The sequence below is a fragment of the Ananas comosus genome, linkage group 16 (assembly GCF_001540865.1).
Source record: "Ananas comosus cultivar F153 linkage group 16, ASM154086v1, whole genome shotgun sequence".
Classification (NCBI taxonomy): Eukaryota; Viridiplantae; Streptophyta; class Magnoliopsida; order Poales; family Bromeliaceae; genus Ananas; species Ananas comosus.
In genome coordinates, this window is record NC_033636.1 from 2,111,882 (window position 1) to 2,127,965 (window position 16,084).

At 37.1% G+C, this 16,084-nt stretch overlaps 1 protein-coding gene across 1 annotated transcript; it reads left to right on the top strand.

Moving 5' to 3' along the window:
- Nucleotides 5,683–10,436, top strand: LOC109722542 (actin-related protein 6; the record flags this gene model as incomplete). Its single annotated transcript, XM_020250633.1, is given in 8 exon segments — nucleotides 5,683–6,190; nucleotides 7,362–7,581; nucleotides 7,658–7,721; nucleotides 8,857–8,941; nucleotides 9,073–9,123; nucleotides 9,202–9,264; nucleotides 9,351–9,589; nucleotides 9,910–10,436. Coding segments are annotated over 7 exon segments (1,121 nt in total), but the record flags the coding sequence as incomplete, so codon positions are not given.

Below are 16,084 nucleotides of genomic sequence, written 5' to 3' on the forward strand. Positions count from 1 at the left end.
TTAGCGCCAACGATCCGACAAATTTGTGCAATGATTGTTGCCTTAGAAGTTGTCTTTAATGTGAAGAGTTGTCTCTAAAGTTAGGAATTCGATCCCTGCTAATTAGGAGTTCCAATCATGTACTGATACTCAGCCATCAGTACCGGTACTCCATCTGAAGTACCGTAGAAGTCGAAATTTTTCTAGCCGGACTCTCTACTAAGTACCGCTGTCTCAAACTTCAATACTTGTATATGCATAAAAGCTGTCTCTTTGCAAATTTTGACTCAAAAGTCTATTTTCGTGCTGTTTTCATTCTAAAATTTTAATATTTTTAATATATTTTAGATTAAATATTTTAAGCATGTTTAGTTTTTTATACAATATATTAGTTAAATAATTTTTGATTGCTATATGTGTTTAGTAATTTGATAAGCCATACTTAATAATTTGACATTGAAAAAGAGTAAACTTAATAATTAGATAAAATTTAAGCTAATTTGAATTAAAATTAAATTAAATTATATTAATTTGACATCGAAAACTTGTCGGATTTGGATTAGGTATGGATTTTGTCCGTACTCGTGTAATACACTGAACTTTTGCAAATTGCGGAGTTCGAGTATGTGGAATGGTGTGTGGATCAATCCTACATGTTCTAAAATATTAGAACAAGTTTTTGGATAAGTTAGAGGATGATTAGAATGCTAAAAGTGAGAAATTGCATTGATCTGCGAAAATCAGCAATTTTCTGCTTGTTGTACCGGTACAGCCATCACCTTGTACCGGTACAAGCTGGCAGATTCGTGGCAGCAAGGTTAGTTTCGTAATTTCACATTTGATACCTACCTATTTGATCCCAGCACGACTCTGGGACTTCAGTGGAGTGTGCTAGAGTGCTGAGGAGCTTCCTCCACCTTCTCTCCCTCTCTCTCTCTAGGGTTTTTCTCTCTCNTCCTTATGGGACCGGTCTCTGGGGGACCGGTCTCTCAGGCAGAGACCGGTTCCCGAGAGCTATCCTTCCAGGACTTAGCCGATTTTTCGGCTGTCTCATTTCATACGTGTTCGGGGACCGGTCTCTCCCTTTAGGGACCGGTCCCCGAGAGCCGAAAATCTGCAGTTTTGCAGAATTTGATTCTTTAGCTCTCGAAAACCTTCCACAACTCACTTTCGATCATTTTAGCACCTTCGGACTTTTCGAAGTGTACCGTCCTCGCACTTTGGTCAATTTGACTAAAGTTCGATATTTATTTTCCGAATTTTCGGTATATTACACTCCCTCTCTCTCTCTAGGGTTTTTCTCTCTCTACTTCGAATTCGTCGATTTTGCTCGTTTTCGTCGCCGCGCTTGTTCTTCGCTGTTTGCGAGCGTCGCAGAGCTTTCGTGGACGCGTGAGAGAGTATTTTGGAAGTTTCTTTGCAACTCTGGACCAGTGAAGTGCTGGTTGGAAGCTCGAGAAGGTAAACGACTCGATTTTCTCCATTATCAACGTTCTAGTAGTCGTTTATGTGTTGCTTTTGAGTTATTGCTTCTAGTTGCTTTAATCTGAGATTTCAGCAATTAAAGTTGGATTAATTAGCTGTGAATTGAGCTCCTTAGACTAGGGATAAGCTTCTTTGAAGGTTAATTGAGAGACTTAGCCATTTATGAAGCTAAATCGGAACTAAATGCATTTAGTTGCGCGAATTGATGCAAATTGGGGATTTTTCTTCGCAGCAGGTCTTCGAGCTTCGTTGAGCTGAATTCGTACTCTTAGAAGCTGATTTGGAAGCTGTTCTAACCAAGGGTAAGTAGGAATTTCGGTTAGAAAACTGAATTCGCAAGATTCCGACTATATTATTAGTAATTGACGACTTTGTTGCCGTTTTGGAAATTATTCGCAGCGGGCTTGCAACGAACCTTCGGATTACCTTCGACTGATACGTGAGGGATTTTGGAAACTTAACTTGAGGTATTTATTGAGCCAAAACAGGGATTTAAGTTATTCCTATATACTAAGTGCAATTGCGCCGAAATTGGACATTTCGATCGTAGTTTTGATACGATATTTATACTTCGTGTTCAGCAGGATTGAGACCTAGTCGAGCTGATCCTGAGGATTCCTTTGGATTGATTTGAGCTTAGCACAAGGTGGGTCGGACCTAACCAGAGCAAGTAGAGCTCCCCTATGTTCTATATGTATTTACATAATAGAATAATCGCATAGGTGCATTGAGTGCATATGTGACTGATAGAGAATTGGAAACATATCATTGTGATATTTGATGATTAAGTAGAATGAAATCTCTATAAAATAGAGAACATATATGCATGAAAGTACTTATATTCATATTCAATTCAGTTGAATGACTTATGAACACGTGTAGGATGCACTTTAAAGTAGAGAACAATGACATTCTCTTAACTCTAACGTAGAGAACTATGACATGCTCTTGACTATGTTGATAGTGCCATACTAGTGGAAAGATTATAATGCTATATGATTTAGCTTTACCCTTACATGTTTACAATCTAGTGGATACTAGCTTTTGTTCCTATTTGTGTATTGACATTCCGATCAGAGTATCGAGGGTAAGAACTTTGTAAATGAAAATATGAAAATTGAGACATGTGGACAATGGATTGTGCTTGCTTGCCACCGTGCTCATTCGCACACGCTTGTGAGGGTCGCTCCCTACAAGCCGGCACTCCGGAGTTGGCCTACGCGACAGTTGCTCGCCCGTGCGGGATTGGGTGCCGAAGTGGATTGCCGTGGGGAGTGTATACTACCACGGGGCCATTAGGCGCGGCACAAGCTGGACTACCTTGAGTAGGTCCTAGTGAATGAAAGGAAAATGCTAAAGGAAATTGGACAGTAATGAATAATTACCAGTTACAGTGTACAGTAGTTACTTACACACTTATGCTATGTTTATGCTTATAGTAGTAGCCATGCTTCTATCATTCAGTTGATTCATTACTGTTGATGCTATGATCACATGTTGTTTACATGTTCATTATTTGTTAACATTGGCTTATGAATTGTTAGCATTGAAAATATATCATGCAAATTACTGCTTTTATTTCCATTCTGTACATCTTGAGCCTAGTGGTGTAATTCGCCGAGGCTGGCGGCTTACCCACTGGGAACTATTGTTAATAGTTCTCACGCCCTTTTTATGGTTGTTTTTACAGAGCCATCTACAGGAGAGGCTAGGGATCGTGGCAAGGGAGTCGCGTCTAGCTAGACTTTGCTAGGAGCGTGCTAGTCGATCACCTTGCTACTCGGGCTACGGCCGAGGGTGATGTCCATTGTATAGAGTGACTACCTTTGTTAAGATGTTTTTGTGTACCCTGTGTTGTATATGAGTTGTAGATCCAGATGTTATAGTTCATACTTCTTCTCCTTTTGCTGACATTTCGGATTGTATACTCTCTGTTCTTTTACTGATTGTAAATCGACTTGTACATTGCTCTGATATCAGGATAGGACTCTCTTTGTTTTACTTCCTATCGACTTGCTTTCTTCGTAGACACCTTATATATTGCAGGTGTATGGCGGGTCTGTGCACGTACCGGATATGCTTCCGCTGGTACCCGGGCGTGACAACTCGACTCGAACCCGAATCCTACCCACACCCGAATTGATTTTATATTATCTAATGTATATGAACTTTTGATGTTATATTTGAACTAGTATTTTAAAAATTAAATTTTAATACAATATATTTTGAAGGCTAAAATACAAAGAAATTTCTTATAAAATGTCTTCTTTTTTACTTTTTCTTCTTGAATTTCAAAAACCTACATGTTGCCTCCTCAAAAGTCCAAAAATGGTTTCAGGGGCTTATGACATTAATGGAGAAGGCGAAATGACCAAATTACCTTTATACTTATTCTAGAGGGGAAAAAAAAAAATTTAATGCATTCATGCTATTTTAAAGGACATTTTTAGTATAAATTATATGAAATAGATGGAACAACGACGGAACCTTGATAGAGAGAGGCTAAGTGCATCAACTTGAAATTTTGGAGAGACGTAGGTTTTTAAAAATTGACGGGGAAAGTAAGAAAACAAATATTTACTAGAAATTTTCTGTACTTTAGGCTCTATTTGAATACAAAGTTATAAAATTCGATAGAATTTATATTATGCAGTTTTGGCTTAGGTGAAATAGGAAATTCTGTAATTTTAAAAATTGCATAGCTTCAATTTTTCGCTTGGATATACATTGCACAATTCCATTAAATTTTGGCCAATTACAATTTAAAAATAAAAAATAAAAAATAAAATTTTAAAATTTAAAATTTTAAAATTAAAATTTCAAACATTGAAATTTAAAATCTAAATTTTAAATTTTAAATTTGAAATGTGATATTATAAATTTAAATTTAAAATTTAAAATTTGTAATAGAAAATCTATATTTAAATTTAAAATTTAAAATTTAAAATTTCATCTTAATATATAAAATTTAAAATTTGACACATGGTGGGGGGAGGGAGCCCAAGTATGGCAGATATTTTTTCTTAGCTTGGAGTGAATTGTTATTTTACTCTACTTTTTAGAGTAAAGTTTAACTACATTCTAAGACATAGGTATTCTTTTGTGTCTTTTAAACACTTCAGGATAATTTTTCACAGATATAGCATAATAGTTTAAGGGATAATCAAACGGGGCTTTAGCCTATTTTGAAATACGACAAAGAAAAATAATTATTTTAGATTCTTGTTCAAATTTCAGATATTTGGTCCGGTTCTGATACAAATATAGATTTTGAATTCAAAATCCATCTTATTCGAGCTCAGGTTTGGAATTTTCGGTTCGGATTTTGAAAATTCACTTCTCAGGATCCCTCTAGCTGACATCCCTCTTGGAATTTTTTTATTAACAGTCTTAGAAAATACTATAATTATAAAAGTAGTCCTCTAAAAAATTTGTTTACAAAATTAGGTTTATACGGTGAATGAATTACCGCTTTATAAATACGGTAAATCATCAACTACTTTCTTCACATGATTAAAACTATTTTAAGTGTTTAATATTATACATCTTTTGAAGTTTAGATATAAAAAATATATAAATTAGAATAAAAGCGGTGAATCATTTACAATTTTTAAAAAGCAGTAAATGATTCACAATTTTTATCATTCTATTTTTATAAATAAAAATTTTGAAAAGTAGAGCTACTATGCTATCGAAAGTATAAAGGACATACTGTTTCTGACCTTTTGGCCCTTAGATCAACCTTTTTGATCGTTTTTAATTTTTGGATTAATATTACTATCCTATAGGGAGCACTCAACCATGGGGGGACCGCAATCATCCCAATCATACAATGCTTGATTCAAGAGCTAAAAAGTCGAAAATATCAAGTTCTCTGTGCTTTCGATAGCATAGTAGCTCTATATAATTTTGAATACTCATTTTTATATTTAAAAGTTTTGAGTAAACTTCAAATGCTAATCCTGTGGTTTCACACTTTCTTACTTTACCATCCTACAATTTAAAGTGTATCAATTTAGTGTCATGTGATTTTTTTTTTTTTTTTTCTTCATCCATTCTATTAACTTTTCGTTAAATCATATAAAAAAAAAAAACCTTCAAATACCCTTTCTATAGATTATTAAAAATTCACTTAGTAGACTCGAGACTCAAGACTGAGAGAGAGAGAGAGAGAGAGAGAGAGAGTGGGGATGTCGCGGGAGAGCGTGGTAGTGGTGCCCCTGCGGCGCCCCGTGGACCGCGGGTACCTGATCAACCCCGACGCCGAGCGCGACGTGTGGGACCGCGTCCTGCGCGGGCTCCTCCGCGCCGACCCCTCCCGCTCCTCCCTCCTGCTGGTCGAGCCCCTCTTCAACCCGCCGTCCCTGCAGCGCGCCGCCGACGAGCTCGTCTTCGAGGAGTTCGGCTTCCGCTCGCTCTGCGTCGCCGACCCGCCCTCGCTCGTCCACCTCTACGAGGCCAGCCGGCGGGCCGGCGCGGCGCAGTGCAGCCTCGTCGTCGACTGCGGGTTCTCGTTCACGCACGCGGCGCCCGTGCTCCACAACCTCACGCTCAACTACGCCGTGCGCCGCATGGACCTCGGCGGCAAGGCGCTCACCAACTTCCTCAAGGAGCTCGTCTCCTACCGCTCCCTCAACGTCATGGACGAGACCCTCCTCATCGACCACGCCAAGGAGTCCCTCTGCTTCGTCTCCCTCGACGTCCCCCGCGACCTCTCCCTCGCCAGGTCCTCCTCCTCCTCCTCCTTCCCAGATGGAGACTACGCATTCTAGAACTACTCTAACGCTCTTAATCTTTTGGATCTAGCCACTGCCAAAATACTATAATGCTATAGCCGGATAAAGACACTCACGAGCATCAGGCGATGTGAGACTAGTCTCGTTAGCCTTAGCCGACCTTACGGCGAGCTGCCGCGCTCCACCCACAACGGTCGTAGGTGGGGGAGGTGCACTCTTCCTGATGTTTAATCCTGGCTCAGTCGAGATTTATCTCACACTTTCGGCTGGTGATTGACTATGATACCAACTGTGGCATCTCGTTTCCCACGAGATCGCCCATCCTAAAACTTTTCTAGTCCTAGCACACTTAATAGTCTTAACCTTTTGAGTCTAGTCATCATTCAAAATGCTACAGTCGGGTTAAGAGCTTTAGCCCTATTATGACTTATATATTAGGCTATTCCAAATCCAAGAGGGCACCACATTATCCTTCCCACATGCCTCAAAAGTTTGGTTTTTTCATTAGCTGCCGCTTTGTAAGAGAGTCCCGAATTCAGAGAATCCAATTGTTTTTTCATTCTTTGTCTTTGAGCGTACTCCGTGTTATCCAAGAAAATGACTTTGAGGGATTTCTTCAAACACATCATTTTATACCAAGGATTTGAGTGCTCACTGGCACGGGCCCTATTCATTGTGCCGTATCTTGCCAACAAGATGTCGGCATGATGCACCTGTGTTGATGTCACGACTTAAAACCATCTTTTCTTTAAATTAGTAAGTAGTTTCCTCAATAATGTTAAAAAGATTTGATACAGATACATAATAAACAATTAAAATATTTTATTGCTAAAAAATAAATATTTAATACTAATATATGTCGGCACACATTTATTTTTTATGATCGGCACGGTCCGCATCTGAATCCTTGTTTTATTCTTAGCTCACTTGTACCGGAGTTGAAAATGTGACATCAAAAAAGTAAAAAAAAAAAAAAAAAAAAAAAATTGTACCAGGCATATGGTTCTAATAAAGATGTTGATGGTCAAATTTGTGCTCTAATTGTCCTTTATATTTCTGAAAGGAAGCTGATCTATGCCTTGTTTCTTTTCGGAAGATTTAACCGGAAAGCTTGCCTTTTCTGCAAGCCTCTGATGGTATTTTATACTGGGTATTTTACAGGAGATCTGGGAAAGACAACCCGTTCAGGTGTACCTATGTGCTGCCTGACGGCATCACTCATACAAAAGGATTTGTGAAGGACTGGGATGAAGCACAGAGGTATCTCTCTCTCTCGGATGGAGGCCTGACTGCAAATTCGGTTTTGAATAAGGTAGTTGATTCTCGCGGTGATGCAGACAATGATGACGATCATCGGCCAAAAGTCGACTTGACTAAAAATGTAACATTTTTCTCCCCGTTTCTTGTCTACAGGATTTCATATAGGTTTTCCATCTTAGAAGCCCTTCTTTATGCAGGAATTTCAATTGACAAACGAGCGGTTCCTTGTGCCTGAGATGCTTTTTCATCCAGCTGATCTGGGTTTGTATTTCATCAAATTGTGGAACTGTTCTTATTTACATCTAAAAATAAACCTGGCATATTTTGATAATCTCACTTAACTATGGAGGACTGAGAAGTTAGATAAAAGAGTACGATGGATAGAGGAGTTGCTGTCCTGCAATAATTAGAGTTGATAAATTGTTCTCAAACTTTGATTGCCAATGTTCCTTAAAGGGTAAATTGCGCGTATGGTCCTCGAACTATGAGGCAGGTGACACTTTAGTCCTCAAACTTTAATTTGTTTGTAATTTTTGGCTAGAGCTTTTAGAATTGTTGCAATCAAATTTTATAACCCAATTTAGTTGACTAAATATTGATGCATTGCTGATGTAAAAGTGATATAGTATCTTAATTATTGGCGCATCATTAATCACATTCACAATATTGCTACATTATTGCTACGTTAGCAATACATTAATATTCAGTCAATTAAATTGGATTGCAAAGTTCGAGCCAGAAATTATAACTAATTAAAGTTTGAGGACCAAAGTGTTACCCACCTCATAGTTTACTTAAATTTTGAGGTTCCATATAAACTGACTTCTCCAATTACAGGATGTTAGAACTTATTTTTCCCTCTTCTCTCACACTTTCAACCCTCCACAATGAGAGATATGATATGGATTTGAGAAACCTCTGGCATCCTAATGGCTGCCAATAGTAAAGTTCCTTCAAACTCTAACTGATAATTGCTTGCGAATGAACATTAGAGTTGCAGTTTTTTTGACTACAATGTCAGGTTGAATGCTAATGAAAATATAGGATGTAGTGCCTGTATGTCCATTGCTAAATAAATTATTGTGAAATCAGTAAAATGTTTAACACATCTAAATTGAATGTTTCATTTCTGGTTATTGGATGGGAGAGATATGGCAATCTTATGCAGCTCTGTTTCTGTTCGTTTCTGCAGTTGTTGTCCTTCGAGATAATCTAATTAGAGTAGTTTACATTTGTGAGGGCTGCTTGTCCAGATACTATATATTTCTTTGTTATATACTTTTGGGTCCCTGCTGCACTACAAATGCTGCATTATGTGTTAGCTAAAATTTCGAGTCGATTATCTTAAGTGCAACAGTTTTTAGAGCCATTTCAATTAGTTTTAGGAATCTTACAGGTATGAATCAAGCTGGACTGGCTGAATGTATTGTTCGTGCTGTCAATGCATGCCACCCATATCTTCATCCTGTACTTTTTGAGAGGTATCTTCATTTCTTCACTACAATTATCTGCAAAAGCTCTGGTGCCTCTCTATTGGCTGAAAAGCATTTGATCAGTTTTATTATTGTTGATTTCATGTCATAATGTGTAATATGGTTTTGAATACTTGCAGCATTATACTGACTGGCGGAAGTACTTTGTTCCCTCGATTTGCAGAAAGACTGTAAGCTTCATTGGTGCATCATATCTGTTTGACATCGAGTAGAAAGCTATCCTTTTACGTTTATCTTTCTGCATGCAGAGAAAGAGAGCTTCGACCTCTCGTGCCTGATAACTACAAAGTGAAGATAACTACTCAAGAGAAGTATTGAGCTACTTTCATTCTGAACCGAACTTATTTAATTTTTGTCTTTTCTACTGTTGACACTCATGTTTAACTGTCATCATCAGCCCTATTTTGGGAGTTTGGAGAGGCGGATCGCTGTTAGCATCTAGCCCTGATTTTGAATCAATGTGTGTCACAAAGGCGGAGTATGAGGAGATGGGATCAAGCCGATGTCGCCGGCGTTTTTTTCACTGAAGTTTCTTTATTGGAATATTATAGTTGTACATATCTCCCGTGGCCAATGGAAAGCTGCATGGTGACATGGTGGAAATCTATGCAGCAGGAAGAAGCACCAAGATTTCAGGCAAGTTAATTATTCTAATTCTTTGAGGCCTTATTTCATTGCTGGTTATTGTTTGTGTAGGGTGTACTGCTTGAGAAATAGTGAAGGTAGATTAATGTGGAGGTTGGTATTGGAAGTGTGAAATTTCTGAGACATCAATAGTCTCCTCAAGGGTCTTTTCTGTAGCAATAGAAAAATAAGGACAATCAACCTGTGAAGAAAACCATCATTTGCTCAAAAGTTCTCTCAGAATTTCTTCTACATCCTATGAAAGCTTCTATATTGTATATGACCTTTTATATCTGTTAAACTAATAATATATCATATAAATCATGAAACAGGGATTAGCAAGGATTGGAAAAGGGTTGATCTTGTGCCATCTGCAGCATATAGGCATTGGAATGCTGCAAAATGGATGATATTTTGTGACTGTATTCATCTTGTGGCTCCTCCTATGCCTTACACGTCAGCCATCATATGTTTTCATATTAAAAAGCCATTCTAGTAGTTGCCATTCATGGGACATCATTGCGGCGGTTGAACATTATAAATCAGTTTTAATAATTCATATGAAATTGATTGAGGCCTGTATAGTCCTCTACTTGAGAGGCAGGAGCCTGTTGCGAGTGCCAAGTTGGTCTATTTTGAGTCAATTTCAGATGTCAGCTGGTAGAATCCCCTGTTTGTCGGTTGTGATCTTCTTCCAAAGATGTCAGTTTTGAGTTGGATGTTCTTATCTGTTTGAGCTGATATTCGTATGAATTTAATGGACTTTTTGTATGCGAGGCTATCAATTTTTACTACCTTATTATAAATTGAAGAAAGGGCATCTCAAATACTGGTCCTTGTTCAGGCAATGACATCTAAATTCTATATTATACTCTGTGACAGCTATGCTTTGAATCTGATGGAAGTAAGGCCTAGTTTGGTAATTTGGTGGCTAAAAGTATCATTTTTATACTATAAACAGTCCAAAAAATTCAAAAGCGCTTATAATCTTCCTTCCTCCAATGTTTTAAAATTACGGTTGCAACCGCCACTAGAGAAGCATGTGGTTACATGCTTCTCCGGTGGCGAACCACATGCTTCTCCAGGTGGCAGTTGCAACCGCAATTTTATATTATAAAAGAAGAGAAGATTGAAAGCGCTTTCGGAATTTGGATCTCTTTATAGTATAATAGTGCTTTTGGCTACCACATTACCAAACTAGGCCTCGGTGCTTCTCATGTTGCTAGGAACAGAGTTCATAAACAAGAATCATGGGCGAATAGCTTTTTTGTCCCATCATTAGGAGCAGCAAGATCTTGTAGGATTACCTGCATTCTGCAATAGTTAGGCGAATTGATCGGTACATTAGATTAGTGCTGGATTTTCATGTGCACCCTTCCGTTTGATGAAGGAAAAACATAAAATGTACGTAGTTATGGACTATTGTTATAATAGAGCAAGTGTTTTGTTTTAAACTCGGGTGATCAAGTTATCGCATGAGCAGTTGCACGAGTATTCTCGGGGCATTTTTTCCATTTGTCTGCAGTTCACAATACTCGGAAGTCGGGAGTATAATAGTGCTTTTGGCTACCACATTACCAAACTAGGCCTCGGTGCTTCTCATGTTGCTAGGAACAGAGTTCATAAACAAGAATCATGGGCGAATAGCTTTTTTGTCCCATCATTAGGAGCAGCAAGATCTTGTAGGATTACCTGCATTCTGCAATAGTTAGGCGAATTGATCGGTACATTAGATTAGTGCTGGATTTTCATGTGCACCCTTCCGTTTGATGAAGGAAAAACATAAAATGTACGTAGTTATGGACTATTGTTATAATAGAGCAAGTGTTTTGTTTTAAACTCGGGTGATCAAGTTATCGCATGAGCAGTTGCATGAGTATTCTCGGGGCATTTTTTCCATTTGTCTGCACTTCACAATACTCGGAAGTCGGGAAGCTCTTTTTGCTCTTGGTGTTCGCCACACAAATTGTAAGAACCACCTCTCAACAAGTTGACTCAATGCTTTATAACATCTTGGTTCTGTCCGTTAAAGTATTTGATAATATGTGTGCATGGTCTCTTTAGTGATTGTTTAGGGTACATTGTACTTTTGATGATGGATAAAGTATTATAGTTTCACTGGGTAACTAACTTGTTACTAACCTATTGACCAACTTACATATACAGGAACATTATCGCTTTTCATATGCCATTTTCCCCCTCATAGGTACTTTTTTCAGTAACGGAATTTTACTGTCTGACATAAATAATTGTAAGATTTGTTCATGGTAACTACTCTTTCAACCGCTCTACTAATTATGAGGTAAATTAATTTCTGTTATTTGCTTCAAAAAAGTAATATTTCTATGATTTGATTATGCGAGTGTATACAATGATGTATCTGTTGACTGAATATTACAATAGTGCTAAGAGGAGAAGTGATAGGTTTCTCTACCGAATTAAATCCTTGTTATAAGCTGGATCCTATGATCTAGATGCGATTTCACTTTCCTGTTTTGTGGAGTTTTGTTTAAGACCAATTTGAACTTTTCTTAGGTAAGGGCTCCACGGCTGCTGCAAGCTGTTTTAGCATTATAGGGAGATCTCTACCTGTACAACCTTTCTAAACTTGTGTTCAACGAACATGTTCCACGACGGGCGGTATCCTTTTCCTTTTTATTTAGTTTGATCAACTTAATAATTCTTGATTTTGTTTTAAAGCTAACTGCTAATGTCGCTCTGATATTGCTCTTTTCTGAGTTTGTGAACTAATCCATGTCTTTCCGTATTACTCGAACTTTATCAAATAGCTTGGAAACAGTGCCGACCATGATAGGACTGTTCTATTTGTTTTCATCAATTGTTTCCTCCAATCAAGTCCCAGTTGCTTCAAGGAAACTGGCTTTAATTATTGTAGCATTGGTTAGTGCTGTTCGGCCTACAAGTGCTATAACATCGCTGTATGTTGGTTGGGTTGCTGAATCTCATTAGGATGCAGTCAAAATTGCAATTCCTGTTCCTTGATGTAGTCCCGATAGGTTAGGTAAAACCCAGATGCCGCAGCATAGTTGATCGCAGTTCCAATCACAATGCATAGTTGTATCTCATTTCTGATTATTGAATTCATCTATTGACCTAGGATTACTGCATTCTGACTTGGAGTACGATCAACTGGTTCATGGATGACGCATTTTCTTCGATGTTTCCTTTATTATCAATTCTCTTTTGTTGTATTTTCCTCTATTCTTAGCAATTTTTGCTGCTAAATAGGGGTCTAGTGCTTGCAGCTACAATGCTTCTTAGATAGGTGGATGTATGGCTCACGCATTATTATGCCTCTTAATTTTCTTAAATTTAATTTTCTTTCTTCTGGAAGGGTATGGAACCATCAATTTTATTGGTCTTTATTTCACCCAGGAATTTTTCTCCATGATTTGGCCTTTGACTCTCTCTCTCTTTTATAGTGATTTGAATATTTTTTTTTTTTTAACTTCTTGTTATTTAGCAGTGTATGAAAGTGGAATTTGGGAAAGTAAATATTTAATGTGTGATTTGTTTGTTTGCTTAGAAATGTTATGAACGAATGCTTGTATCGCTTTCTTTACCTCTTAAAAGGGGTAGTTTCACTCTCTTGGTCACTTCAATCTTGTAATGTTTCAGATATGTATGTTCATGGTGCCTGCTATCTTTTGCTGTATGAGTTTGCCCTCCAAAATTTGTGCTTGATCTTTAGTGTACATGTCTGCATAATAGTATGTGACATGTGATTGTGTATCATTAGGCAAATTAGACCATTGGTTCCTAAGCAATTGCTTTGGTGTAATGTCCCAATAGTCCCACATTGGATTGGATTTCTAATTTGTATGTCTGTGGTTTGGGTTTGAATAGTCTGTGTAATAATTTGGCTTAAGCATCTTGGGTTGGTGGCTTGGATCTAACGAGATATTATTGCTAGCGGGTCGGGTCGTTATAACAGGTGTTAGAGCCGAATACTAGCCGAAAGTGTGAGAACTAAGTGTTATGCGGGACAGAATGCTACACCAATGGGTTTGGTGGGCGCCACCTCTTGAACCTGTAGGACTTATCTCTAGAATCTCACACCGTTTGGTAATTTTGGTGTATATTATTGTCTGTTCTGGTTTGGACCCAACAAGGACATTACGGTCTAAACAGGAAAAGTTTGTAATGCCTCAATAGTCCTACATTGGATGAAAAAATGATTCTGATTGAAATATATGAGGCTTCGTATGCTAGTAATAATAATTGGATTTAAGCATTTTGGATAGATGGTTTAGACCTAAAGAGTTATTATTGTTAGCGGGTCGGGTCATTATATTTAGTTCTTAACCGTTTAATTTGTTGCTCTAGGAGGCTTGAACTTTTGAAATGTTGTAGTATGGAGAAATGGAACTCTAGTGCGGCATGTGTTGTAATTGATCAGTAAACCATAAGCTGTAATTGCTCTGTTTGGTTTAGGTTCGGTTGATTTTTGTTTTAGAACCAAATCGGGAACATTCCTAATGGCCCATTGCGTTGGGTCAAGCTTAACTGAGGCTTAGTTTGGTATTGAGGTCTATCCGACGTTGTTAGATAAAATAGTTAGGAAAAAAGTATATAGGGATATGCTTCTGCGTTCTCCGGTCGGATTGTAGAAAGTATATCATAATCAATTCATCGCAATATGCGGAATGAAATATTACGAAAACAAATATGGTATTTTTTCATCGTATTTTCTCACCGCATGTAACGCAATCTTTCTGCAATCTCAAACGAAGTCTAAAACAAGCTTAACTAAAACTAGATCTTTGCCGATGTACTCAGTACCATTATTAAGGCATGCTTGCAGTACAATCATTTCATTATAAAGTCATTTTAGGAGAAAGATTTTATTTTAATTTTAAAGATGAAATTCAGTTTGTGCAGTGGTTGTTATCGTCAAGAGATGCTGGCTCTAAAGTTAGGAGTTAGATCCCTCTTTGTGCCCCAAGTTTTTTGGGTTAAAAAAAATAAATGAAAAAAAAAATGACACCATTCAAATGGAAATGAAAAGGACTTATTTACAAAATAATTTTCTAAATTTTTGTAATTTGCGAAATAATTTTACCAAATTTATATTTGGCAAACTAATCCTTTCTTCGCCATGTAGAATATAATGACCCGATTCGCTAGCAATAATAACTCGTTATTATTACTAGGGTGGAATACTTTTATTTATAATCCCACATCGTGGAATACTTTTGGAATACTTTTATAAACCCACCGATGTGGGACCCTAAACACGTAGGGGCCAAGATGACCAGACGATGCCTTTGTCATTTCGAGACTTATCTCGCTGTCATTTCGAGACTTATCTCGCTAGTGTTTGTTATTCCGATTCTGACTTAGCCTGTCAATTACTGATCCTAGCTTAGTCTGTCATTCCAACACTAGCTCAGCTAAAACTCATCTCACACTTTCGGATGGTGAACTGGCTCTATACCAAATGTAACGATCAAACCCAGTAGTAACAATAACTCGTTGGGTCCAAACCACCGGCCCAGAATGGTTAAGCTCAATTATTATTACTAGGGTGAAATTCTCTTATAAATCCAATGACAACCACATTTCCATCCGATGTGGGACTATTGGGGCGTCACATAAAATTTTTCTTTGAAATACGGTGAATCGTTCACCGCATTCTGAAAGTTTTTCAGACCTTTTAAAGGCGGTGAATCGGTCACCGCATTTATTAAAATGGTTAATAATTCACCGTCTTCATAATTGTTAGAATTGTACGCAGATAATGAGGTTGTTAGGATTATATATGGATTATTATAATTTTATTTGATTGTGAGGATTGTATGATAGATTATTAGGATTTTCATGTTGTTAAGATTATATTTGATTTGTTGAAATTTTTATATGGTCGTTAGGATTATATATGAGATATAAAAAGAAACAGTAAATAAGTAAAAGATGGTGAATGATTCACCGCTTTTATGGACAATTAGGAAAACGGTGGATTATTAACCATCTTTATAAAGGCGGTAAATCGTTCACGTTTTTAAGAAAAATTTTTAACGTGGCAAAAAAAGGGTTAGTTTGTCCAAAATTTTTTTTTTAAGAATTATTTATCTAATTAGAAAATTTTATAAGGCCATTTTGAAAAGAAAGTCCAAATGAAAACTTGTGACACCATTTAAATGGAAGAACACTTTGTCTTGTGACCATAGTTAGTTAATTCGGATTCGGCAAAAATTTGGTACGGATATTATATGCATAAAATTCGTTTTCTAATTTTTAAATTTGTTGAAAAATTCAGCTTAAAAAACAGCTTCGGTATAAAATATAAAATATAAGATATAAAATATAAGATAATTTATATTTAAAAATATAAATTATAAATTTTTTATTCATATTTTTAATAATTCGGCAATAATTCGTGAATTATTCGCGAATAATTCGGCTGGCCCAAAAATTCGCGAATAATTCACTTTCTTTGGAAAAATTTCGTAAACGGACTGTTTAATTTGAATTTTCAATAATTCG